The 26020-nt window shown below is 51.3% G+C and overlaps 1 protein-coding gene across 4 annotated transcripts; it reads right to left on the bottom strand.

Moving 5' to 3' along the window:
- Positions 1-2655: 2655 nt before the first annotated feature.
- Positions 2656-25165, bottom strand: RHOBTB2 (Rho related BTB domain containing 2). Of its 4 annotated transcripts, none has more exons than XM_055427220.2 (10): positions 24601-25163; positions 20090-20291; positions 19359-19462; positions 18625-18810; positions 17011-18032; positions 16593-16711; positions 14919-15069; positions 9063-9151; positions 7968-8073; positions 2656-6604 (listed from the first exon to the last, which is right to left on the bottom strand). In XM_055427220.2, the coding sequence occupies exons 2-10, from the start codon at positions 20279-20281 to the stop codon at positions 6387-6389; spliced, it is 2187 nt and encodes a 728-aa protein (XP_055283195.1). In that variant the 5' UTR covers positions 20282-20291; positions 24601-25163; the 3' UTR covers positions 2656-6386. The 4 variants fall into 4 exon arrangements, 2 of the variants coding, with proteins under 2 accessions (XP_055283195.1, XP_088694159.1); XR_008686114.2 differs by lacking the exon at positions 2656-6604 and adding an exon at positions 14772-14824 and having other exon boundaries at positions 8014-8073; positions 9063-9177; positions 24601-25165; XR_008686115.2 differs by lacking the exon at positions 2656-6604 and adding an exon at positions 14772-14824 and having other exon boundaries at positions 8024-8073; positions 24601-25165.
- Between the last annotated feature and the right edge of the window lie 855 nt (positions 25166-26020).

The raw sequence follows: 26020 nt of genomic DNA, 5'->3' as shown, positions 1-26020 counted from the left end.
TGCTTTTCCTTTGACAGATTTCTGATAACTCATTGTTCAAAGAGAAAAGTATATTTGTTAATTGCATCTTCCATCGTGTATATTGCATCTTCTTCAGTTTTGGTAAGATATTCCAAGAGTCCAGAAAACTTATCTGCTTTTAAAACTTTTAGGCTTCTCCAATACAGCTCTGCTTGAAGTGGCAAACTAAGCTGTGGTCAAAATTCTTTGTTCTGTGAGTCCTCTGAGGGACCAAATATATCATCATACTTCTTAAAATACCAAGCCACGTTTCTTTGAGTCTTGGCCTCTTCATTTTGCTTAATATTCCTGGGTTTTAGAAGGACAAGGTAATCATCAAAAAAAAAATCAAAGGGCTTTTTCAAAGAGTTTATCCAGTAGTGAGACAAAAAGCTTTTCCTGTAAGATCGAGAATAAGACCAGGATGCCCTGTTTTACTACTTCTATTCAGTGTCTTATTGGCAATTCTATGCACTTTACTTTGGCTATTGTTATATCAGCTCCACCTCAGATCATCAGGCATTAGATCCTGGAGGTTGGGGACCCCTGCTCTAGGGGGTGTTCCCTCTGTTGTTGGGGGTGGACTATGTAGGTGGTGCCATAGGCCTGGTTGCTAGGGCCTACCTTGTGTAGAGGCTGCCAGCTGTTCATTAGTGGTACCTGGTCACAAGGAAGCTGGCTGCAGAATCCCATGGGACCCGGAGCTAGTGCTGGCTCACCGGTGGGCATGGCCAGGGTCCAGAAAACTCCAGGGCTGTTGCCCACACACTGGTGGGTGAAGCCAGGTCCTGGGGTTAGTGTCAGATGACTGGCAGGCAGAGCCATACCCTGGAGTCTGGCCACAGGGCCCAGGTATCCCGAGTTGGTGTCAGATCACTGGTGCAGGGTGGGGGTAGGGGGGTAGTTCCTGACACAGTTGGGGATCGAATCTGGCATGTCCTGAAGCTTGTATTGGCCTGCTAATAGGCAGGGTTGGGGCCCAGTTGGTCCTAGGACAGGTACACCTGCTGTGTACAGGTTGTGTCCACTGCAGGACTGTAGTTTTCTTGCATTCTGCCCCCTGGTGGGTGAGGCTGTCCAGAGGCTAGTGAAGGTTTCCTGGAGGGCAGGGCCCTTGCCTGCCCACTGGCCGGTAGAGCTGGGTCTTGGCCCACTGGTGGGCAGTGCCATGTCTAGAGGCATGCCTAGAGGTGGCAGTGGGCTCAGGAAGTCTTTACTCAGCTGTCTGCTGATGGGTGGGGCTGTTTGTTGTTTGGCCTGAAGCATCCCAGCACTGTGGACAGTGATTGCAATCATGAAATTAAAAGACACTTGCTTTTTGGAAGAAAAGCTGTGACAAACCTAGACAGTGTGTTAAAAAGCAGAAACATTACTTTCTGACAAAGGTCTGTATAGTCAAAGCTATAATTTTTCCAGTAGTCATGAACAGATGACAGAGTTGGACCAAAAAGAAGGCTGAGAATTGATGCTTTTGAACTGTGGTGCTGGAGAAGACTCTTGAGAGTCCCTTGGACAGCAAGGAGATCAAACCAGTCCATCCTAAAGGAGACCAGTCCTGGGTGTTCATTGGAAGGACTGATGCTGAAGCTGAAGCTCCAATACTTTGGCCACCATGCAAAGAGCTGACTTATTGGAAAAGACCCTGATGCTAGGAAAGACTGAGTGCAGGAGGAGAAGGAGACAACAGAGAGTGAAATGGTTGGATGGCATCATGGACTCAACGGACATGAGTTTGAACACATTCTGGGAGATAGTGAAGGACAGGGAAGCCTGGCATGCTGCAGTCCGTTTGCATGCTGCAAAGCCTTAGACATGACTTAGCAACTGAACAACAATAACAACATCCCAGCACTGGTGCCTACAGGCTGTTGGGTGGGGCTGATCAACCCCATCCAACTCATTAGCTACTGGGGCTAATGAGCTAGAGGAAAGATTCCACAACAGTGCCTATCAGCACCCGTGTCTACGAATAGAAGCTTCCAAGTATGGCTGTTATTGTTCAGTCGCTAAGTTGTGTCCAACTCTTTGTGACCCCACAGATTAGCCTGCCAGGCTCCTCTGTCAATCCCCTTTATGGATCACAGTCTTGTGACAAAGGGGCTTGTGTAATTCAATGAAGCTATGAGCTATGCTGTGCAGTGCCACCCAAGATGGGTGGGTCATGGTGAAGAGTTCTGACAAAACATGGTTCACTGGAAAAGGAAATGGCAACCCACTCCAGTATTCTAGACATGAGAATCCCATGGACAGTGTGAAAAGTATAGCTGTTACCAGTGTCTATACCCACAGCCTGAGCCACACCCACCCACTGCCTCTCTGGGACACTCTTTAAGATCAGCAGGTAGCTCTAACCCAGGTTTCCATCAAGTGACCACTTTGCCCTAGGTCCCAGTGCATGTGTGTGTTCTTTAAGACTGAAGTCTGTTTCCTCCAGTCCTGTGGGATACGCAAAATTAGGACCCAGCTTGCCTTCAAAGCCAAATGCTCTGGGGGTTCATCTTGCTGATGCAGGATCCCTGGGCTGGAGAGCCCAACTGGGGCTCAGAACTCTCCTGTGGAAAAATCCTGCAATATAATTCTCTATTTTGTGGTTGTCCACCCAGGAGTATAGTACTTGATGATATTGTGAGTCTGCCCACTCCAACCATCTCAGTGTGGTTCCTGCTTTATGTCCTTAGTTGTAGAAGATCTATGCTGGTAGGTTCCTGTCTTTTTTATCAGTGCTTGTTCTGCAAATAGTTGTAATTTGGGCTGCCCATGAGAGGACCTAAGCTCAGGGTCCTTCTGCTCTGCCATCTTGCCCAGTCTCTGTATTGTGCTCTTGTTTTCAGAATAAAGACATGCAAGGGGGCCTCTCCTGGTGTCTCCTCCCCTTCTCTGGCTCCTCCTCCATTTGCCCTTCCCTGTTAGTGGGAGGTTTCCTTGTTGACCACTCTTAGTGTGGAAGATGCCCTGAAGCACCCTCAGTCCAGGGAGGGCAGATCACTTCCTCTTTAAAAATACTTTGTAAGCACTTCAGCCCTCCTTCCACCACACCCATCTCTATAGTATTCCAGTCATGGCAGGATCATGTTATGAAAGTAGTACTCCTCAGTTTATCTTTTCCATCTCAAAACTTTGTGTGCCCAAGACTGGCATGGCTGGACCCAAACTAGAATTGGCTGAGTATTTAGGGACATTCAGGGTACGGATTTCCAGTGGCATTTGGCAGGGGTCCTACCTCTGTGACCTTGGTGCAATAGCCCTTTCCTCGTCCGTTTCAGAGGTCCTGCCCTACTGCCCCTCCGTTCCCCAGAAGTCACGTGTTTCTTGCTTTTGGTATTCCTTTTGTGGAGGACACTCTGCCTTCATCTTCAGAGGAATATAGAAATGAATTCTTGTCAATCACTTATCCCTTTCTCAGAAGACTTCCTTAGTGCCCACCTAAAGTATTAGCCTTGTCAGTGTTCGTCATGTTTATTTAAGGTAAGCTTGATGAGAGCATGAAGTTGCCTTGTTTTATATCCAATCCAAAGAGCACCTGACCCATGATAGGCACTTAATTGTTTCACTAGTGGTTGTTTATCTTTTCACTCTTCTCTCCTTTGGAAGTTCTCACCTTAGAAGAGTTTGTTGGAAATATCAAACAGTACAAGAAAGGCCATTAGGTACAAAATACTCATGTGTTTATGAATTCATGACCAAATTAAATATGCAATTTTATATAAAAAGAGGCATGTGTGTGTTTTTCTCCCCCATCCTCCCGTCTCCTCTAGAGTAGTTCTGAGTGACACGGGTGCAGGAGTGTGTCTTGCTGTGTGACCCACTCCTTCCTTCTCGCTTTTATGCCTCAGGCTCAAGCTTGCCCTGCATGAATGTGTCTCCTGCTCTGACTCAAGATTTCTGGGCACCAGGTTCCCGGGGGACTGGAATTCAGCCCCTCCTCCATCCCTCTCCTCCCTGCCCTTCCCCTGACCGGGCTGGCGCGGGTCCCCCACAGCCTCCCCAGGTGCTCTCTCTCTTAAGTCCCACCTGGGCGGGCCTGCTGGGCTCCCTGGAGGTATGGACTGGCTCTGACAGAGCTATTGGGAAGGGGTGGTGAGACCCTGCTTGCTGGGATCCTTCTGTGGCCTCTCACTTGTGAGCCTCCTGCCACTCCTGAGCCACCTTCCCTTTCTGTCCCTGCTGGCCTTTCTGCATCCCCATCAGTGGGCCAGATGACTCAGGCCCGCAACCTCATGGAGACCTAATTCCCCTGCCGTTGGATTTCAGGTCCTGGCTCTCCCATCCCCCTAGAGTTCTTAGGAGGCCCCCATGGCCCCTCCTACACCCTTCCCAGAGTGAAGGTGCTGACGCAGAGCAGCATACCCCACTTCGGAGGCTCCCCTTCACCTCAGCCTCACCCTGAGCTCAGCAGAAGTGAGCTGACCAGCCGGTAGAGGGCAGCACATGTCTGGTTTCCAAGCCTGCCACCTGGAGGACTTGGAGGGGAGGCAGCCATGGCCTTGAAGTCTAGGGCTCGGACACCATGGGTCACAGCCACTCAAGATGCACTTGACCTTCCACCTCCTGCTCCTTCTCTTGACAAGGCCTTGACCTCAAATCTCTAGGTCTTGGCACCACAAAATTGATGCAGAGGTTCCATTTTTGGGGGGTTTGCTCTATGCCAGGTTATTGGGGTGGAGGCCCCCACACTGGGCCCTGGGACCAAAACCCAGTTCCTCTCCCTAAAGCATCTTTCTTAGATGAGATGACTCCTGAGTGCTGAGGACAGGAGCTCAGTCTCTCTGGCTCCACCTTCATCAGAGGGACCCTGTGTCCTGAATCTAACAAGGGTGTGTGGAGTGAGATACAAATCGGAATTAGAAAAGCGGGAGAGGGTCAGTGTGGCCCAGCTTTCCCCCATGGGGCTGCAAGATACTGTCTTAATCCTCCACCATCCTCCAGTCTCCTCCCTCTTCTTCTCTGGACTGACCTTGGTTTGGCTCCTGTTCAATTCCCCCATTCTTCCCTGTTATCACCAACCAGCACTGAGTAAGGTCACGTGCTTCATTACGATCCTTTTTTACAAGGACTCCTATTCTCCATGTCAGTGTCCTTTTTCCTGACCTTTGACCCCTACCGCATCCCACCCCTTCAACACGGTCATATCCTATGGATTTACCTGCCGAAGTTGAGAACAGTCTGATTCTCCTGATGGGTCCAACACCATGGTGATTCCCGAGCCCACCCTCCCCACCCTTGCAACCTCATCCCCAGCATGCTGAAGGCGTGCATGGTGCCCTCCAGAGTCAGTCAGCGGGGCCAGGACATCCTCAGTCACAGCCAGTGACACTGCTTTCCTGAAAAGCATCAGAGTCAATTCTACCACCTTGACCATTGCCTCATCCACATGGGGACCCCTGCTTGGCTTTATAAAAATCAGAGCCATCCAGGGTCTTTTTCTGCTTTTCTTCCTTTGAGGGGACAGAGGCCACAATGTTTTTGTCAGTGGTGATTTTGTTCGTTATTGTCTGTGTTTTTTTGCAAAATTTACCCTCTCCCCATAAGAAGCTGTGCTGGCCAGCAGCGGGGGGAGGAGCCCAAAGGAGCATGGGATTGCTGTATTCAGGTCCCATAACCCTCTACTTTCTCTCCCCCTGTTCCAGCGTTTCCTTGGGTTTCCATCTCCAAACCTGAGCGGTAAAGGATGCGGGAAAGAGAAGTTTCTCATTGCACCAAGAAGCACTGCTTCCAGGGCTGCAGCTCTGAAAAACCTCTGCCACCTTCTCAGGCCTGGTTGCCCACAGCCCGGAAGCAATGCCAGCAAAGGGCAAGCCTTCCACTTGTGGCTTCTGGCAGCTGCACCACAGGGGTGGAAGCCTGGAGTTGGGCTCTGAAGGCTTAATTTCTACCCTGACTTTTCCAGTGAGGATTTGAGTAGGCTCCACGTGGAAAGGCCCACAAAGCCTCTGCAACCCTTCAAGTCCATTGATGGAGACGTGGGGCCAACAGAGGTAGGACCCTGCCTGCCCACTGCTGCTCCCTGGGAAGGGGCTGCCTGCGCAGACCAAGACACACAGCTTCCCAGCAGGAGAGTTTCCCCTTAGATGCTAGGGTCCTCCAACCCACAGACGAGATGCCACGGTCCTCTCCTCAGCTCTCTCCCCGATGCCCGCCTCCCAGGAGTTGTCTCCTGGCCGGCCGTGGAATCAGGACCTCTGCACAGGGCCACTGCTCTGGTCCACGAGGCCAGGCTCCCTCCTCTCTGTGCTGAGCTCCGTTAGCTGGTGAGAGCAGCTCCACCCAAAGGGTCCTGGTTATGCGAGTCCTCTGTCCCTGGGAGGTGGAGGGGGCGATGCAGAGGAGCAGAAGGGCAAAGACAAGTGAGGACAACAGCAGCAGGGTCAGAAGAGGGTGGCAGCATCTCAGACCACAGCCGAGGAGGAGGACGGGGACGCCGAGGAGGCGGCCGAAGAAGACGCCGAGGACGGACTGTTCCAGAACAACCAGCGCCGCTTGGGCTGCCGCTTCAGGTGCAGATAGTCCTCCTTCTCGCGCTCCTTCCGGGCCCGCTGGTAGTGATCTTCCTCCTTCAGGTACCAGACGGGTGGCCAACGGTGTTTCTCGAAATACTGCTGGTTTTCTGGGGCAGAACAGCAGTAGGGCTGGGTGAGGAAGACGCAGGAGGAGGGGCAGAGGGACTCCCACCCCTGCACCGCTGCCATGGGACGTGCCTCTGGTCCTCCTAGGATCACATGCCAACCCCTGGGGAGAAGCAGAAACCCTGCCTTCACTGAGCCCCCAAAGAGAGTCAGTTGCCCAGGGAGTGGAGCCGACGGTCCACAGTGGGGAAAGGCATTTCCACTTGCATTTTTCTTCAAAGGCAGAGGGAAGATCCTATCAAGGCTCGGAGAATAAAGCAGGCTGTGGCAAGGGAAGAGGGAGAAACGGCGAGAAGAGCTGTGGGCAAGAAGATGCTCGGCCTGGCTGGGGTGAGAGCAGATGCAGCTGGCAGAGCTGAGGTTCTGAGAGGGGAGGTGTGGGGGGTGGGTGTATGCAGGAGGTCAGACGGGAGGGAAGGCTAGGCTGAGGGCTTTGGACTTATTCTAGAAGGGGTGGGGGCTCCACGGAAGTTTGGGACCAGGGAAGTGATGCAATTGGTGCTGTGCTTTAGAAAGAAAAGGCTAGAAGCGTGACGAGGAGAGAACAGGAGGGAGAGAACTGATAGAATACTAGTGGGGAGGAGGGTCACAGCAAAGCAGACGATGCCCAGTGAAGACCTCCTGACTGAGTGGCAGGAACTGAGGCAGGCCAGCCACACTTCTCCCTGGATCCCATGAATCCTGGATCCCTGGATTCCTGTCAGGCCCCAGGACCTGAGACATCAATTAAGCAGAGACCAAGCTGCGTGGACCCCAGAGGATACCCAGATCTGTGCTGTCCAAGCTGTGACTTGTGCCCATTCCTAGGTTATGAAATTAATGTCATGAGTCATGAACTGTATTAAAAATTGATAAATTTTTCAATATGTGTACTATAGGTCACAAGATAAAATGTAATTCTTGATAACCTAGAGGGGTAGGTCATGGGGATGGGAGGGAGGCTCAAGAGGGAGGGGATATATGTATAATGATGACTGATTTGCATTGTTGTTTTGCAGAAACCAACCAGCATTGTAAAAATTAACAAACAAACAAAAATGTATTTCTTATTGTGGAATTTGGTCCACAAACATCTAAAAAATACCACCTCTAGTCTGACTGTACCTGTGAAAAGCAGAAGCTCAGAGGGGCAGAATGAATTGCCCAAGGTCTCTGGCGGGCAGGGGTGGGGGGCCGCCCTCCACACCAGCGTTTTTTCCAGGACCCCCTCCACTGGGCTAGGTGAACGTTTGCAGGCTACTTCCCACCCACAGGGGTCTTTGGCAGCCTCTGGGAGCCCTGGGTTCAGGTCAGAGGTTTGGACCCAAGGAGAGGGAGGCGACAAATGCCGCTGGGGATGCTCACCTGGGGACATGGCCTTCATGTCTCGGGGGAACTTGCGACACACATTGTTGTAGTTGGTGCAGATGTGGTGAAGACACCAGTCAGCCAACTGGTACGCACAGTGGAACTGGGAACAGACAGGAGCATGTCTGTGCTGGGACCCCTGGGCCGAGGTCTGCACACAGGTGTCTACTTATGCCTTCAGAGCCAGAGCTTTGGTGCAGGTGGGCAAAGGCCCTGCGTCACAAAGAACCCACCTCGAGAGGCAAGGCCACACAAAACCATGACGGAATGACACAGATTTGCTCCTTGGCACCATCTCCACCACCACCTCACCCGTGACCTGCCCCCAGCAGCCCCAGAAACCCACAGTCCTACGAGGTAGCCTCTTACTGGGTCTTCCCTCCTCAGATCTGACCCCTCGTCCTCCATGCTGGACCACAGCAGCCTGCACTAAGGTGCTGACAACCGGGCTTAGAGAGCTGACCTCCCAGGCGTGTCTGCCATATTTTAACTTCGTAAACTAATCTTTAGAATTTTTGGCACCCTGAGGGCTGGTAGGGGAAATTTCGCTTGCCTGGTTTGGGTGGCTCAGACAGTAAAGAATCTGCCCGCAATGCAGGACACCTGGGTTCAATCCCTGGGTCAGCAGGATCCCCTTGAGGAGGAAATGGCAACCCACTTCAGTATTCTTGCCGGAGAATCCCACAGACAGAGGAGCCTGGCAGGCTAAAGTGCATGGGGCTGCAGAGAGCCAGACACGACTGAGCAAAAACTGGAGGTAGGAAGTTCATCTCAGATGGAGAGCCCCCAGTGTGCCTTAAATGACCTCAGCAGGCAGCGACCACGTCTGTACAGGCCTCTGGGTTTCCCTCCCCTGCCCAGCGGTTGCCTGAAGTCTCCGTCCCTTCCTGCCACAGCCAGCCTCTCCTCTTGGCATGTTGGGGTGAATCCTCTGGCCTGGAGGATAAGATGGGTCTGCCCACTGGGGGAACCAAGCCTGTCAATGGGTTTCCTTCCTACCCACCACCTCCCAAACCTTCCCCATTTGCTGCCGACAGGCAGACAGAGCCCAGAGCTGAGAATGTTGGAGAGATTCCTTCGCTGTCATCCTACCTGAGCCAGTTCCAGGAACACAAGGACGTCCCCGTCGATGTCCACCATCATCTGAGTTGCTTCCATCAGCCCAGTCACTGTGTACTGCTCTGTGACACACACAGCCAGGAACGGGCTGAAGAACCACAGGAGTGCACAGGCTCTTGTTTATCCCCCGCCCCCAGCGGGGACCCACAGCAGGGCAAAGAGAGGCCTGAGGCAAGCCCCAACAGGCCAGGAAAGGCCACAGGGGACTTAACTCTGCTCCCGCCAGTGAGGAAACCAGGATTAGAGCAAGACTCTCCCACTGGAGTGGAGGTGGGAAGTGGAGGAGGAGACTAGAATAACCTATGAAGGGTTTTCAAGCTACATATGTTGCAGCAAGGAGTTATACAGGTGGGGTGAAAGCCCCCACCCCTGAGAATCAGCCACTGATACTGATGGGAGAGGGTATTAAATCTCAAATTTGCCGAGAACTATGGATTAGAACTAATGATTAAATCAAGTTGTTCATATTAATTTAAATTTTGTAACAAACTGTGTACTAACCTTGTATTTCATGCTAAGACGTTTCTACGGAAGTAAACACTTAGTTCTGAATTTTAACTGTATCAGTATAAAGTGATAAAGTATTTTATCTTTAAAAGAGATCAAATTGCCAACATCCGCTGGATCATGGAGAAAGCAAGAGAGTTCCAGAAAAACATTTATTTCTGCTTCATTGACTACGCCAAAGCCTTTGACTGTGTGGACCACAAGAAACTGTGGAAAATTCTGAAAGAGATGGGAATACCAGACCACCTGACCTGCCTCTTGAGAAACCTGTATGCAGGTCAGGAAGCAACAGTTAGAACTGGACATGGAACAACAGACTGGTTCCAAATAGGAAAAGGAGTACATCAAGGCTGTATATTGTCACCCTGCTTATTTAACTTATATGCAGACTACATCATGAGGAACACTGGGCTGGAAGAAGCACAAGCTGGAGTCAAGATTGCCGGGAGAAATATCAATAATCTCAGATATGCAGATGACACCACCCTTATGGCAGAAAGTGAAGAGGAACTCAAAAGCCTCTTGATGAAAGTGAAAGAGGAGAGTGAGAAGGTTGGCTTGAAACTCAACATTCAGAAAACGAAGATCATGGCATCTGGTCTGATCACTTCATGGGAAATAGATGGGGAAACAGTGGAAACAGTGTCAGACTTTATTTTTTTGGGCTCTAAAATCACTGCGGATGCTGATTGCAGCCATGAAATTAAAAGACGCTTACTCCTTGGAAGGAAAGTTATGACCAACCTAGATGGCATATTAAAAAGCAGAGACATTACTTTGCCAACAAACGTCCGTCTAGCAAGGCTATGGTTTTTCCAGTGGTCATGTATGGATGTGAGAGCTGGACTGTGAAGAAAGCTGATCGCCGAAGAATTGATGCTTTTGAACTGTGGTGCTGGAGAGGACTCTTGAGAGTCCCTTGGACTGCAAGGAGATCCAACCAGTCCCTTCTAAAGGAGATCGATCCTGGTTGTTCATTGGAAGGTCTGATGCTGAAGCTGAAACTCCAATACTTTGGCCACCTCATGCGACGAGTTGACTCACTGGAGAAAGACTCTGATACTGGGAAGGATTGGGGGCAGGAGGAGAAGGGGACGACAGAGAATGAGATGGCTGGATGGCATCACCGACTCGATGGACATGAGTTTGAGTGAACTCCGGGAGTTGGTGATGGACAGGGAGGCCTGGTGTGCTGTGATTCATGGGGTCACAAGAGTCGGTCACAACTGAGCAACTGAACTGAACTGAACTGAATATGTCTCAGCTCAGTTCATGGAAAAAGACCTAGAAACAACAGCCATCCCAGTAGCAAAAGCATTGCTAATGCAAATATTGTAGCCTTGAAATCCCATTTCCAACTACAGGAAGCCAAGACTTCTTAGAGAAATGGCTGATTCCAGGTATGGGGCAGGAAATGTACAAGATGAACCTGGAACATCTTGTCATTCCAGAGCATCAGAAAGCTCCTCTAGAGGCTCTGCAGCCAACTTGAAGAGCCATCTACAGGTTAAAGGAACAGTAGAGTATCTGAGTTTCCATAAAGCTAATTGTAATTATTTCAAACTGATAGCTGGAATCAAGATTGCCGGGAGAAACATCAATAACCTCAGATATGCAGATGACACCACCCTTATGTCAGAAAGCGAAGAAGAACTAAAGAATCTCTTGATGAAAGTGAAAGAGGAGAGTGAAAAAGTTGGCTTAAAACTCAACATTCAGAAAACTAAGATCATGGTATCCAGTCCCATCACTTCATGGCAAATAGATATGGAAACAATGGAAATACTGGGAGACTTTATTTTGGGGGGCTCCCAAATCACTGCAGATGGTGACTGATACCATGAAATTAAAAGATGCTTGCTCCTTGGAAGAAAAGCTATGACCAACTTAGACAGCATATTAAAAAGCAGAGACATTACTTTACCAACAAAGGTCCATTTAGTCAAAGCTATGGTTTTTCCAGTAGTCGTGTATGGATGTGTGAGTTGAACTATAAAGAAGGCTGAGTGCCAAAGAATTGTGGTGAATTGTGTGAACTGTGGTGTTGGAGAAGACTCTTGAGAGTCCCTTGGGCTGCAAGGAGATCAAACCAGTCAATCCTAAAGGAAATCAGTCCTGAATATTCACTGGAAGGACGGATGCTGAAGCTGAGACTCCAATACTTTGGCCACTTGATGTGAAGAACCGACTCATCTGAAAAGATCCTGATGCTGGGAAAGATTGAAGTCAGGAGGATAAGGGGACGACAGAGGATGAGATAGCTGGATGGCATCACTGATATGATGGACATGAGTTTGAGTAGGCTCCAGGAGTTGGTGTTGGACAGGGATGCCTGGCATGCTGCAGTCCATGGGGTCGCAAAGAGTCAGACATGACTGAGCAACTGAACTGAACTAAAAACCAATAGAGTAGGTTCAAGTCCAAAAATTCATAATCACATGTAATATTAATAACAACAAACCAACTGGTCACTCTCAAAGGATGATAGGAAACAAATGTGTATCTTGAAAACTGGTAAACTGGGACTTCCCTGGTGGTTCAGTGGCTAAAACTCTGCACTCCCAATACAGGGGACCCAGGTTCAACCCCTAGTAAGGGAGATAGATCCCACATGCTGCAACTAAAGATCCTTCATGTCACCACTATGACTCCACTGCAGCCAAATAAGTACATAAATATAAGAGAAATGAAAAACAACTGGTAAATTAAAATATCATATATTCACCTGCCTTTCCTACATGAACTAATCTACTGGGAAAACAAACCATAGGTGAAGGAAAGTTTCTCTCCTTTTTAAAGTATTCCAACAGATTAAAAAAAAAAAAGACTGAACTGGAATATTACCCTTTTACAACACTTAATAAATGAATGGATCCAGGCAACAAAGCTCAATGGCTGCTAACACCACAAAAAGAGAGAAAAGCAGATGATCGATGCTTCTTGACGAAAAGCAGAAACAACCTATGAAATGTAGTCTCACCAAAAGAAGACTGGATCTAATCTAGCCTCTAGACCTGAAGGCCAGTTGATAGGAAGGAAATATGGTGTCAGAAAGGCAATCAGTAAAAAAATCTAGGTTCCATAGATCAGAGGGTTTTTCCAACAAATCGCAAGGGAAAGTTTTGTTAACAGACAAGGTACTTACAGATTAAAAAAACCTTAAAAGATATATAAAAAACAAAATCATGCTATAGTGTTTCAGGATGCACACTACGAAAAAGAGTAAGGAAGAGAGAGCATAAACAGTATCTTAGAGCAATAGGCAGGATGGTTACTTTTGGGGTGGGGAGGGCCTATGGTTGAGAGGGACAGACTGGGGGCTCTGGTGTGGTAAGCAAGGACCACTTTGGTTTGTAATAATTTTTTAAGATGAACACATATTTCATGTTTTTGTGTGGTATTTAACATTTTAAAAATTAAGCTTAAATTAATAAGTTCATAGTAAGCTTATATCTGGAGAAGGAAATGACAACCCACTCCAGTACTCTTGCCTGGAAAATCCCATCGATGGAGGAGCCTGGTAGGCTGCAGTCCATGGGGTCGCTAGGAGTTGGACACGACTGAGCGACTTCACTTTCACTTTCATGCATTGGAGAAGGAAATGGCAACCCACTCCAGTGTTCTTGCCTGGAGAATCCCAGGACGGGGAAGCCTGGTGGGCTGCCGTCTATGGGGGTCACACAGAGGCAGACACGACTGAAGTGACTTAGCAGTAGCAGAAGCTTATATCACAAAATATGTCACTCATTATACCACACTTGGCATTTTCCACTGTTCCTTGACAAGGTACATAGAAACATATTTTTAAAATGTGTTTTTTAGCGATTATGAAGCATTTCACAGGAAAGGCCATTCAATGTTATTTTCTACAAGCCTTTCCATGAAGCAGTGAGAGGTAACATTTTTAATGGCTACCTTGCAAAATCCATCCATGTGTGCTTAACCAGTGTGCCTGTTTGACTAGTTTCTGATTGCTTGCTATGATGAAACAAACTTAAAGAAACACCTGAATACAATTTTTTTTTTCCATTTGGGCCATTTCTTTGTAGCAAATCTTTCAAAAGTTATTTAGTCTAAGAGTTTGGACTGTTTTCTGTGTTCTGGAAACATTGAACCACTTTTTTAAATTGTTGCAGCTGTGATCGTATTTATTTTTTATTTATTTATTGGTCTCACCACTCAGCATGCAGGATCTTAGTTCCCTGACCAGGGATGGAACCCGTGCCCCCTGCAGTGGAAGTGCAGCCTTAACCACTGGACCACCAGGGAATTCTGCAGTTGAAATCTTTAGAAGCCTCTTATTCCCTCCCCTAAAGCCCTCAGTGTCCCCTGGCCTGCCTCTGCAGTCTCAGCTCTTAACATTTGATTCTGGTCAATCATTTCCGCCTTCTTCCAGGGACCAAGCCCCACCTTTCAACTCATTTCTCATCATAGGATCGCTGCTTCCCTCATAGCCAAGTCCCAATCTTGATCATCTGCCGAGGGCCACAGCAGCTCTAACACCAGGTCCTTCCCTGAACCTCAACTCAGTATCTGAGGCTTTGCTCTCTGCCGCCGACCCACCCAAGGACATTAACCTGGACATCAATGCCAGTACAGGTTCCAACACCAACATCAATGGAACGCACATGCTGACTCCAGCTCAGGAGCACCACCTGTCGGCGGGCACCACGGGCTCCAGACGACTTCTCATCTGGACTGCACCATCTCTCCTCCTGCCCTGGGACCCCAAGCGCTGCTCCTTGGTCTCCCTCATGCCCCAGTCCCAGCTCCACCCAAGCCTCTGGGGTTGGTCCATCCTAAAGCCTGAGCTCTAGCTCGCAGGATCTTCCAGGAATCAAAGAATTAGGAGTGACCAACAATTAGGTCAATGTTTACTGTGTTTCTAGAAGAAGAAAGAGAAAGTGAAGGTGGAAGAGAAGGGAGAAAGGGGAAGAAAAAGGAAAGGAAAAAAGAGGAGATGCAAGGGTAGGAATGAGGAATGGTGTTCTGTTCTCTTTGACTTATTAAGCTTGCCAGAGTGTGGCCAAGCTGAGAACCTCGAGCCCTGGCATCTGCTGGTGCCTACTTGCTGCACTGCAACAACCTCTAGAGAGACCTATAAGGTGACCCCACCAAGCATCCCTCTCACACATTTCTTTACATCCACATCCTCACCGCAACCCCAATACGCACCGACGTATCTCACGCTATGTAAACGTATCCCCTTGGTGCTGGCGGCCTGTCCCCTAGGAGGAGACAGGTGAGAGAAGAAATCACGACTCCCAGGGGGTCCCCTGACTCCTCCTCCTCCCTGGAGGCCCCTCCCCTGGGCTTAGCTACCTGTGAGGGCAACCAAGTGCGGCAGGCAGAGGCGGTTGGCCAGGATGATGAGTTTCATGTCGTCCAGGTCAGGGCTGGAGGTGAACATGCCAGTGTACAGGTACTCCAGCACGGCCCGCATGCAGCTCTTGCTTGTGTAAGGAAATACCACCTGCGGGTGGGAAGGAATGGAGCAGGCTGCAGCAAGGGCCAGCTTTAGGGAAAGAGCAGCAGTTCTGAAGAACTCAGAAGGCTCTGGCCTGGAGAGTTGGTCTCCCATAGACAGGCCACCACCCCTCTGCGGTCCCTAGACCTGCTCAGAACCCCTCCTTCCCCAAAGACTAATCTCCCACAGCAACAGCCTGCAATGAACCCATCTGCTGAGCACCTGTGAACAGGGCTCCAACAGCTTTTAAAAGGACCTGGAGTCGTGTTAGCATCCTTCTGGTTTGGAGGAAGCATGAAGGAGTCCTTCTGGTCACCTGCACCCGGCCCCACTCTATCCTTCAGGGAGCAGTCCAAGTGGGATGTGGATGAACGGAGCGAACACCAGCTGGTCTCTCTGGGCTGCTCGAAGCTACAGCTCTGGGCCTCTGGGATCTCTCCAGAGCGGGACTAACACAAAAACTGCTTTCTCATCAGCCGCCAGCCTCTCCAGGCTGCACTGGGAATTGGCTGGAACTTTACAGCTGCTTCTGTGGCTCTCGAGAGTTCCCATCTCACACTCTGCACATCCCAACCCACTTGTGCTTCAGGGAGCAGAGACAACTCAGATCTCAAACTCTCCTCTTCACCTCCCAGAAGGACTCCCTTTCCAGTGTGTGCTAAGTCGCTTAAGTCATGTCCGACTCTGTGCGACCCTATGGACTGTAGCCCTCAGGCTCCTCTGTCCATGGGATTCTCCAGGTAAGAATACTGGAAAGGGGTGTCCTTCTCTGCTCCAAAGGATCTTCCTGACCCAGAAATCTTAGGAAATCCCTTCTCTGGGTTACAGGATGCTATGCTCTAACATTCTTTGTTCAGCTTTTCATTCAAGTGTTTGCTGAGCATTGGCTAAGGGACCAGAGCTGAGAAGCGTACTCAGCAGAAATGAAAGACCTCATGCCTATACTCCAGGGAAACCTCAGATCAGCTGGAGAAACTGGGTGCGGACCCTTGGAACTTTAAGTAGATTCACAAAAGAGGACACTGTTAACTACAAGGCTGAGGGATGGACAGTCAGTGTCACAGTTCAGAGAAGGGTAGAAAGGAGGTCAGATTTGAACTCGAGTCTTGATTTGGCCAGAACTCCCACTGACTCCTGATGTTTCCTCTCAGTAATTTTCTACCCACTGACTCCCACCCTACACCTTGACTATAAATCCCCACTCGATCATGCTCAACTAAGAACTAAAACCAGTTCTATACTGAGGTCTCTTTTCCCCTACTGCAATAGTTTCTGAATAAAAATCTGTTCTTACTTCTTTAAGAAAAAAGTTTTTTCTAAACTACAGAGCTAGGATATGACCATAATTCCCCATCTTGGTATATTGCAAAGTCCTTGGCTATAGGAACCATCTCATAAACTTCTCTTGGGCCCATCACTTGGTGGTTTGTACAGAGTCAAGCCTGAAGGAAGTACCGTGAAGTGACAGATGCCTCAGATGGAAAGGGAGTAAACCTCTCTCTTCCCAACCGTTTCCATCCTAGCCTTACCTCCCTGGTGGAACTCTCCACAAATGGCCCCCCAAACATGGCAGCCATCCAGTCACAGCTAGAAATCAACAGGGGCTTGTGGGCGCTGATGGTGCCATCATCCAGGATGAAGGTCACGTCTGTCGGGTGAGAGAAAATGCATCATGTGAGGCTGGGGTGAAAGAATATGGGACAACCAACCCCTCAGGTCGACACTGCTCCCAGATGACTGCTTCCTCCTGAAGGCACAGTCTGTGAGCACCACACGACCACAATCTCAGGCTGGGGGCTCTAGGTTTCAGGAGCAGAGCCACAGGATCTCCGGGACATCGGTGGCTGAGATGACTCAGAATACTACTCGGACCGGCCCAGATTCTGCAAGTCTCCTGGAGGGAACTCCCCTGCCTTTGGGACACCAGCTCCTAAGCCTGTTTCATACCTGAGAAGGTGCCTTTGGCCAAGCACTCCTTAACCCGGTTGGTCCGGCGGACATGGAAGGCCTTGGTGATCTCCTGGTTCATGAAGGCCTCGTTGTTGAGGATGTTGGCCACCATCATGCGCAGATCAAAGACCTCGAGCAGCTCAGCGATGTGGGCGATGTGCATGAGGTCTCGCTCATTCTCGTCCAGCTCCCCTGTGTACAGGTACTTGAGAACAGCCCGGAAGGGCCCTGGCTGGATGGAGTTGTCCATTTTCACCACCACCATCAGCCGGGATTTGTAAGTCAGTGGGTCTTCTGTCATCTCTTCCTGGATGCTCACAAAAGCTCGGCTCCAGGAAGACAGCACTCGACCCCGCCCAGGCAGGTACCCTGTCCCATTGCCCCGTAAGATCCCATCGCTGGTGGATGCCCGGAGCCCAACAGGCCCAGAGCCCCCGCCTTCCTCCACGCTCTCACACACGTCAAAGCTGGCTGCCCGGAGCAGGAAGTCCCGGCCATGGTGGTGGTGGTGGTGATGGTGGTGGTGCTGATCAGGGTGACCCCGGTGGTCCTCTGAGCGGGGGCCCCCTGACCCCGAGGGTCCCCCCAGCTCCCCCTCACTCAGGTCCATGAGGAACAGGTCGTAGAACTTGGAGGAGGACGTGGAGAGGTAGATCTTGTGGGCGAAGATGCGCACCCGCTCCTGAAGCACAAGGATGACGTCTGCACACAGCGGGTCCTCCAGGAGGTGGGCAGGGCACTCCTCGCTGCTGGAGGGGGGATCGGGCACCACGATGAGTGGGGGCGGTGGCTTGGGGGGCAGGAAAGGCGCCTGCAGCAGGGGCCGCTGCACATTGCGGAGGTGGGACTTCCAGAACTGCAGGTGCCGGCGGGAGATGAGCGCTGCCCGGATGGCGTTGTCGAAGACATCCTTGATACCGAACTGCGCCACCACACTCGTCTCGTAGTAGGGGATACCCAGCTCCTTGGCCACCTCTCGGCCCTTCTCCGGGGGAAGGATCTCATTGGGCTTGATGGGCCTGTCATGTTCAAGAAGGGAAGCCAAATTCATGTCAGTGGTGGAGGGCTGCGGGGCAGGGAGATGCATTCCCCTGATCCTGTGTGTTTTTCACCTGAGTGAGGGAGTCGCTGCTGAGGATCTGGGTCTAAGCCCCATTCCTGCCCCGCTCATTTCCACTCCCTTTCTCCTCTGTTTGGTCAGATCCTACCATTCTTTCAAGGCTCACTTCTAATCCCTTCTTCTTCCAGGAAGCCCTCCATTATCTATGGTAGGCCTGGGTGATCTCTCCGGCTCAAAGCAGTGGGAGGGCTGACTACCTCTCTGGCAATTAGCATGCTAGTTTTTAAGATTACCTCTCCTTCTCCTTCTCTCCTCACGATGCTTAGCCCAGTACTGCCCAGTCAGTGTGTAATGGATGGATGGATGGATGAAAGCATGAACTTTCTTACTGGCCCCCTAAGTGAGTCTCCTTCAAATGGAGGGAGAGAAGTGAGGCCCTGTGCATTCTCTCAGGGCTGAGCAGGGAGCTGAGAGACACACAACTTCCCCCTACCCCCACGCCTCCTTCCCCGTCTGCCACCTTCTCCTCCCTAGGCACCAGGACTCCCTACCTAGCCAAGGGTCTCCTGGCCCTATTGACAGCATCCAGGTCGGCGTAACGCAGGTCCAGCTGGCAGCCCACCAAGATGACAGGTGCTCGGGGGCAGAAGTGCTTGATTTCTGGGTACCACATGGTCTTGACATGGTGGAGGGAGTTGGGGTTGGCAATGGAGAAGCACAGAACCACCACATCAGATCTGGGGGTGGGAGAGAGTAAGGTTATAGGCAGAAAAGCTAGTGATAGGTTCCCTGCTGCTGGAACAAGGGAGAACACGTACCCAACGGCACCCCTACACTGAAGTCCCACAATTGTCATATGGATCGGCTCACATGATCTTACCCAAAACATTTAATCATAGCACCTCCTATTTCTGTTAGCACTTGAGAACTTTCAAAGACTCTTGGGTTGACATCACAGCTCTCCTGTGATTTAGACATGACCACTTTTACCATCTCATCTGAGAAAACTCATCTCAGAACAGTCTTCCTAATTGCTCAAAGTCCCAGTGTTACTGGTTAACAGGAGAGAACTGAAACCAGGCCTCCTGACTGCAAAGCCAGCTCCCTGCCCAACCTGGGCTGCCTTCCCGTCAAGGGTCTCCCAGGGCTGTTTTCTCTACTTCTTCCTTCCAGTTTCAGAGTGAAACTCCTTCCACTCAGTTTCTCAGAGTGTCCTCACACCTTGGGGAAAGCAGGAAAAACCCCATCCACTTGGCTCCCTGCAGGCAGCGGGGGCCTTCCCTACCTCCCATAAGCAAAGCGACGGTCTTTGTGGTGGTCTCCGAAGGTGTCCCAGAGGCGGAGAGACACGCTCACATCGTCTACCACGTCTCGGGAACGTTCCAGCACCTGGTGGGGAGGGGGCGGGGTGGGACAGGGAGAGGGGAGGGAAGCGAAGGCAATGGTTCCTGGGGGCCCTGCATGCTGACTCGGGGTGGGGTCAGCTCACTCCTGGGTCCCACAGCATGGGGGCTGGAGGGACAACCAGTGTCTCCCTCTGTGTGTCCTAGAACACCTGAGTCCCCTAACAAGAGCTGGCCAGGACAGAAGAGACTCCAGAGGGCAGACAGTCATGGGAGTGATGCAATCGCCCAAAGAGCCCATCCTTGTTCCCAGCTGTACCTGCCAATCAGATGTTTCCCAGCCTTGGGTCTTCTGGTATCGTTAGCCAGCAGTTTCTTTTCTCCCGGCAGCTCTCATCTCTCCAAAGCACCACCCCTTTCCCAGCTCCAGGGCTTCCCATTACTGGGGGCTATGATTACACAAGATGCCCCAGGCTTCTGCTCAGACAAACACAAAGGGCTGGGGACGCCTCCCCTGGGGTGGGCTCCCCTCAGGCCTCTCCCAGGGATCTGTGCTCTTCAGCTGCCCCTACTCAACCTTTAAGGGGCTTCCGTGAGCTGAGCATAGGCCCCCTCTGGAGAGATCCCTGGGGAAGAAGCCCGGATGAGTGAGGCCACAGACTCGCAGCCTTACCTCCTGGCATACCCGATACTGGTCAATGGCCCAAACCGTGGGCACGTGGGTGGCAAGCAACTGGTACTGGGTGAGGGTGGCATTGCAGGCCCGGGCACAGATAAGCCTGGTCTTGCCCACAGCGTTGTCCCCCACCACCACGCACTTGATGGTCTCTACGTTTGGCCTTTCATAATCCATGTCAGAATCCATTAATTGGGACCTGAGGGAGAGAAGAGAAGCAGTCAAGACAACTTCACACACCAGCCCCTGAGGGCCAGGGCCAGCAGCTCTTCTCTGCCGGGGCTGCCCCCTCTCTGAGCATCTGAGCAGAGAGGAGGATAAGGGAGTGGGTAGCCTTCTGGGCACAGGCTCCACAGGGGCCCGAGGAGACAGGAGCCCCTTCAGGCTGAGAGGCACAGCTCCACTGGGTGAGTCTCTGCTCTTCCTCCTGTTGCCTCCATCCTCCAGCAGCAGGCCTTCTGGTTGGGGAATGCCAGAGAGAGATCCCGAGGTGGAGTCTGCTCGGGGGCTGGTCCCCACTCTCCTGGGAAGAGAGGTGTCTGCCTAGGAAGCTCGTTTATCATCTGCTCTCCTCCTCCAGCCCGCAGGGCTGTGACAGCAGAGCTGTGAGAGGAGGGGAGTCAGGGCCAGGTCCCCACCCCTTCTTCCCAGCATGCCTGAGGGCAGGGCCGCTGAGAAAATTAAGATGAAATTAAATTAAAACTTAAAAATTTTAATGAAAAAATTAAATTAAGATTTAATGGACTTGTCAGACTGGGCAGCGGCCCTCCTGGCCACGACCTTTGCCTCTCTCCTTCTCTGGCTGTCAGTTTCCAAACTCCAGCCTGCCTGTGGCTATCCTTCAACCCCAGCCCCATTACAGAGATGGTGAAGTTTTTTTGTCCCAGATTCTCCAAGCTGAGGCGGCTTCTGGGTGCACCTGAGCAGTCCACAGGCCTCTCCTCTTCTGGGATCGTCCTGTTGCCTAAGGGGCTAACTCAGTATTGAGACGGTGGTAGTGGGGGCAAGCAGTGGCCTGGGACAATACGTGTGTGTGCACATACTCAGTCACTCAGTTGTGTCCGATTCTTTGAGACCCCGTGGACTGTAGTCCATCTCCAGGCAAGAATACTGGAATGGGTTGCAGGGGGTCTTCCTGACCCAGGGATCCAACCCATGTCTCCTGCACTGACAGGTGGATTCTTTACCACTGAGCCACCTGGGAAATCTGGGACAATACACCCCATGGCTAATGGGCCAGTGAGCCTTCCCATCCCCTACCCAGGCCTGCCCTCCAAGTATCCTGCATCCAGTTTCAGGGAAAATGAGATACACTCCCTTCCACATTTCTCCTTCCTGGGGAGGAGGCGTCTCAGACTGGAAGCCCCCAGACACCAGCACTCTTGGAAGGAGGCTCACTAAACTGGCTGCATGGGTAATGGCAAAGCAGAGAATCAGAAACTCGGGCCTGAACTTCTGAACAAATGTTTGCCTCAGTTTCCTTCTGTGTTAGGTAGAGAGGAAGCGGCTCACCCGCCCACAGAAAGGGATGGCTCAAATGAACAAACAGAAGGCCCTTCTGTAGTCAAAATGTCATGTCAGTGTTTCAAAAGCTATCTCCAGGAGGGGGCCCTGGGCTTTTAGGGGTTTTTGCTGACAGCCTCCCAGTTGGCATCCACTCCCCCCTGGAAGGGTTGAAGAGAGAAGGTAGGGGTAGTGCAGGCATTATTAGCAAGCTTGGTTTCACCAGGGTCACTGACCTGCCCCTGCTCACATTCCCTGGGTGCCTGAAGTCAGCTGGGGGTTGGAGCAATTTGAAAGACTCCTTCCTAGGCCAAGGAAGGCTGAGCCCAGAGGAGTCCTGGAGGCTGCCCAAGAGCTCTCACTGCTGAGCCATCCAGCCCAAGAGCCAGGCCACCAGCAGCAACAGAACAGCTCGGCTCCTGCAGGGCTGTAACTAGATGCCAGCATGCAGGAATGCAGACCTGAAATATCTAACGATGGCAACTGGGATTTTGCTCGAGTGGATGCATCTCAGCCACCTTAGCAAAAAGTATGGCAAGGATTCTCCAATGAGACACGCACCTCCTCTTTCTTGGAATTTTACAGGATCTAAACAACCAGGGGTCTCTGTGCAGGTCCCTCCCTAGTCTCCAGCGCAACCGTCTGCCTCATTCCTTCTCCTTCCTCCGCCCCTTCTCACCCTCTCCAGCAAGCAACCACTATTCTGCCCACCATCTTGTCTTCCCCCAAGTTCACTCTCCTGATTCAGAGCGGGAACCCCACTTTGACAGTTCCTCGTCTCAAGGCAGACAGCAGGAAGGATGTGTTGGCGCTGGGAGGCATCTGGGTTGTGATTTCTGTTTTATTAGCTGAGGAAAAAACCAGATAGAATCCCCAATACAAATAAACAGAGATGTAGGAGAAAGAGAGAAACCTACTAGCCAACAGAGCTTCTTTCTTAAATTGAGGTCCTAGCGGCACAGAAGTGTGTAGATGAGAAATCGAGGCGGCACATCGGCTCTCACATCCAGAAGCAGCTGGATGGCGAGGAGGACGTCAGAACACCAGCAGAGTGGTTCAGTGCTGGTCCAAGATTGGTGAGTCTACAATTCAAACACTTATGCGCACCCTATGCACCTCTAGGGTTAAGCAGGGGACAGCCAACCAACAAGCAGAAGAGCAACACTGTGCTGGGAGTTTAGACAGCAGACCTGTTGGGTGCTCCTCTGGCTGAGCGGCCCTTCCCCATCCATTTCCCCAGTGCCCCTGCAGCCTTTTCTTACTTGTTCTTTGACTTCCTCCCAATTTTGATCATTCTCACCCACTCCACTCCCATCCCAACTGCCTGACTGGCAAACTTCATTCATTGTCTGATCTGGGAAAGGGCAAATCACTTCAATTCTCTGTGCCATGGTCTACCCTCCTGGAAAATGGGTATGAGGGCATCAGAAGCAAGTCTTGAATCTTGGTGAATCTGTGCCAAGACAGCCTGGGCCAAAAGGAGGTATTTGCCTTCTTATGTAATGTGGTATTATATAATGCCAGATTACATATCTCTATGTGTAATTATATCTCTCTTTTAAGATACACACTGGCCCAATTAAGCGAGCAGAACTCTCAGTCTAATCAGGCCTGTCTTTAGAAGGATCCTGTCCTGGAGATATGATGCTATTGTCAACAGTAATGTAATTTTTGGTCTAGAATATTGCTACTTTACAGTAACGGTGCTGGTATACAATGGCACAACCCACTCAATAAGCCTCTCAACTTCCCCTTTCCTTCTGGCACTCTCACCTTCAATGACTCTAGACTTTTCCACACAATTGCCTCATCCCCATTCCTTCTGAGCCTCCTGATTAACTTCCATACACTATGGTTTCCTTGCCACCTTGCACTGGCTATCATGATCCCCAGGTCAGTCCTCTTCCTCACTGATTCCAGAGTCACCGAGATGCTCCCTTCATTCACACCCCATCCCACATCCCTGTTCCCTTCTCCAAAGACAGCTTCCTGCCCACCAACGTCCCAGCTCTTTGTACTCTGGCCAGGTCAGAACAAAAGGTGTGTGCTCAAATTAGCTACAACCCTTACAGGCTCCCAGTCCCACCTCCACACCCCTACACACACTCTTTGCAAAGCCCAGAAAAGCCCCCCATTTCCCTCCCACAGCCGATAGGAGGCTTGTTCATCTGTAGCTGCCCTAGTCTGGTTGTCAAGGAAACAATAGAATCTCCCTGGGAGCCTGCTTTGTCTCCTAGCAACCAATATCCCACATCCTGCATCTTACAAAATACAAAAGGGAAGACTATCTTGAAAATGAATGTAAAGATCAAGGAAGATGGACAGGATGAGGAAGAGAAGACCAGAGAGGGCGGCCTTCCAATTAAAGGAGGCTCCCACCGGGTCGCTGACACTGTAACACTGGGGTTGAGGCAGGGAGCGGAGAGATGAATCCCCCCACTGATCCGATGGGCAGCAAGGCCCAAAAAGATGCTGAATAGTCATGTTAAACAAAAATGCAAGCCTAAACACAGAATAAGCCTCTTCAAACATCAACAAACAACCCTAAGGATTTCTCCCCATAGTTTGCCAGAACTCAGATGCACAGACTGCAATGGAACGGGTTGAAAGTAACATATCCAGAATGGCGAAAACAAACAATAACCCCACATTCCATTAAATGTTTTTAACGAAAACATTTCCATTACTCTGGACCTTTTCTCTGGACACGCTGTTCTGCACACACATACAAAATAATTTTTTTTTATTTAAATGAGGGAAGGGGAAGGCCACTGCATGCCACGGCAATCAAGTTCTTTTCCTTTCCCTAGATAAACCCAGAAAAGGTTAGTCCCCGGCCCGCTAAGACCCCAGCAGCCGAAGCTCTAGTCCAGGGACGAGAGGACGCCCGAGGGAAATCAGGACGGGTGCAGACAGGGCCCCCAGGAGGACGCAGATCGGGGAAGCGGCGCGTTTCCAGAGGCTGCTTGCAACCCGGCCATAATAGAAATTAATCATTTACTTACACCGCTACATGTGACGGGGTGATTTCTAGTGTAAGGAACACATCTCTTCCTGCTAAGCACGCTCATTTTAGTGAAATGGCTGGGGTCACTCCGCAGGTGCAAGTTAGGATGATGCCGGTGCCGCCGCGCTGCTGCTGCTGCTGCCGCCGCTCAGGCTCCGGGCCCGGGTCGCGTTACATCAGAAACTCTGACAGAGCAGCCCAGGCCGGACGGCGGGCCGGGAGCGACCGCGCGCGCGGCACTGCGGCCACTGCCTCTTCCGGATCAGCATCTCCCGGCGCCCAATGTCACGGAGGCGCGCCGGAGCCGGGCAGCGGGCGGCCGCTCAGACCTCCGCGGCTGGGCCGCGCCGCCGCCAGCGGTCCTCCCTGGCTGCGGACGCCGGAGGCGGCGAGCAGGAGTGGGCGAGAGGGGCGAGGCCGCCGCCGCTACGCGCCTGGGCCCGCTCCGAAGGCGCGGCCACCGAGACGCCTCGCGCTGCAGTCCCAGGGACCGCTCGCGACCTCCTTTTTTCATTCACAAAAAAAGAGAAAGGGGATTAAAAAAAAAAAAAGGGGAGGGAGGGAAAAATGGTGGGGGCAAAATCTCACCCAGGACGCCAGCCGTGACAGGTACCGCCCTTCGCGGCGCTCCGTTGGTCGAAATCGGCTGAGGGGGCGGGGAAGGGGCGGGGAAAGAAGCAGATTGGGCGTCCCGGAGGCCCCGCCTCGCGACGCGGTTGGCTTCCTCTCCCCCTTCGCTTACCTCGCCTTCACCCCGGGAACGCCGAGTAGAGGCTCTCGGTTAGTCTACTGGGTTCGGGGTTGCGTCCCTCTACCTGGCGAAGCTCCAGACCTCACTGAACTCACTCAGGGTCCCCCCCCGTTCTCCGGGAGGCTGAGAAAGAACTCCTACAGCATCCTAGTCAGCCCTGGAAGCGATGCGAGTTAGGGAAGGGGATTTCGACATTTTTGCCTTGTCCCTTAGCCCCGGGCCTCCACTGCTTGCCCATGGGAAGAGGAAGACAGCGTTTCCTCTGCCAAAAGGGACCTTTTTTCTGGTGTTTGGGGGCCTTCCTCCCTCCATCACCGCCCCTGCAGCTACAGACTATGTCTCCACCAATTTCCATGGCCCTTAATGAGTTTCAGGGTGGGTCCCTGTATCACCTGCACCTGTTTACCATGTAGGCCTTCTTCCCCTCTCCCTTTTGTCTAGCAGGCTCCTCTTCCATCCCATATTCAATCTATTGCCACCTGGCGTTCACCTGTATCTTCTGCCCTCTTAAAGAAATGTCACGAAGACACTAGGCGTGGTGACATTATCTATGGCACCTTTGGGCCCTCTTCTCAAAATTCTGGAAAATAACAGATTACAAGGGATGACATCTGTAATATGAGTGGTCCTCAAAGGAAGTTTCCCATGTTCAAGGGTCCTCATCCTT

Source organism: Moschus berezovskii, chromosome 7 (genome assembly GCF_049115385.1).
Source record: "Moschus berezovskii isolate FMDL1 chromosome 7, NW_MosBer_1.0, whole genome shotgun sequence".
Classification (NCBI taxonomy): domain Eukaryota; kingdom Metazoa; phylum Chordata; class Mammalia; order Artiodactyla; family Moschidae; genus Moschus; species Moschus berezovskii.
The sequence above is the reverse complement of the archived record's forward strand: the minus strand, read 5'-3'. Positions and strand labels throughout refer to the sequence as shown.

Bases quoted from the DNA above. Each gene is read 5' to 3' on its own strand.
- RHOBTB2 (XM_055427220.2), bottom strand. From the start codon at position 20,281: ATGGATTCTGACATGGATTATGAAAGGCCAAACGTAGAGACCATCAAG. The intron at 18,811-19,358 runs GTAGGGAAGGCC...TCCCACCCCCAG, and splicing joins CGTCGCTTTGCTTATGGGAG to ATCTGATGTGGTGGTTCTGT. The intron at 16,712-17,010 runs GTATGAAACAGG...CTCACCCGACAG, and splicing joins GGCCAAAGGCACCTTCTCAG to ACGTGACCTTCATCCTGGAT.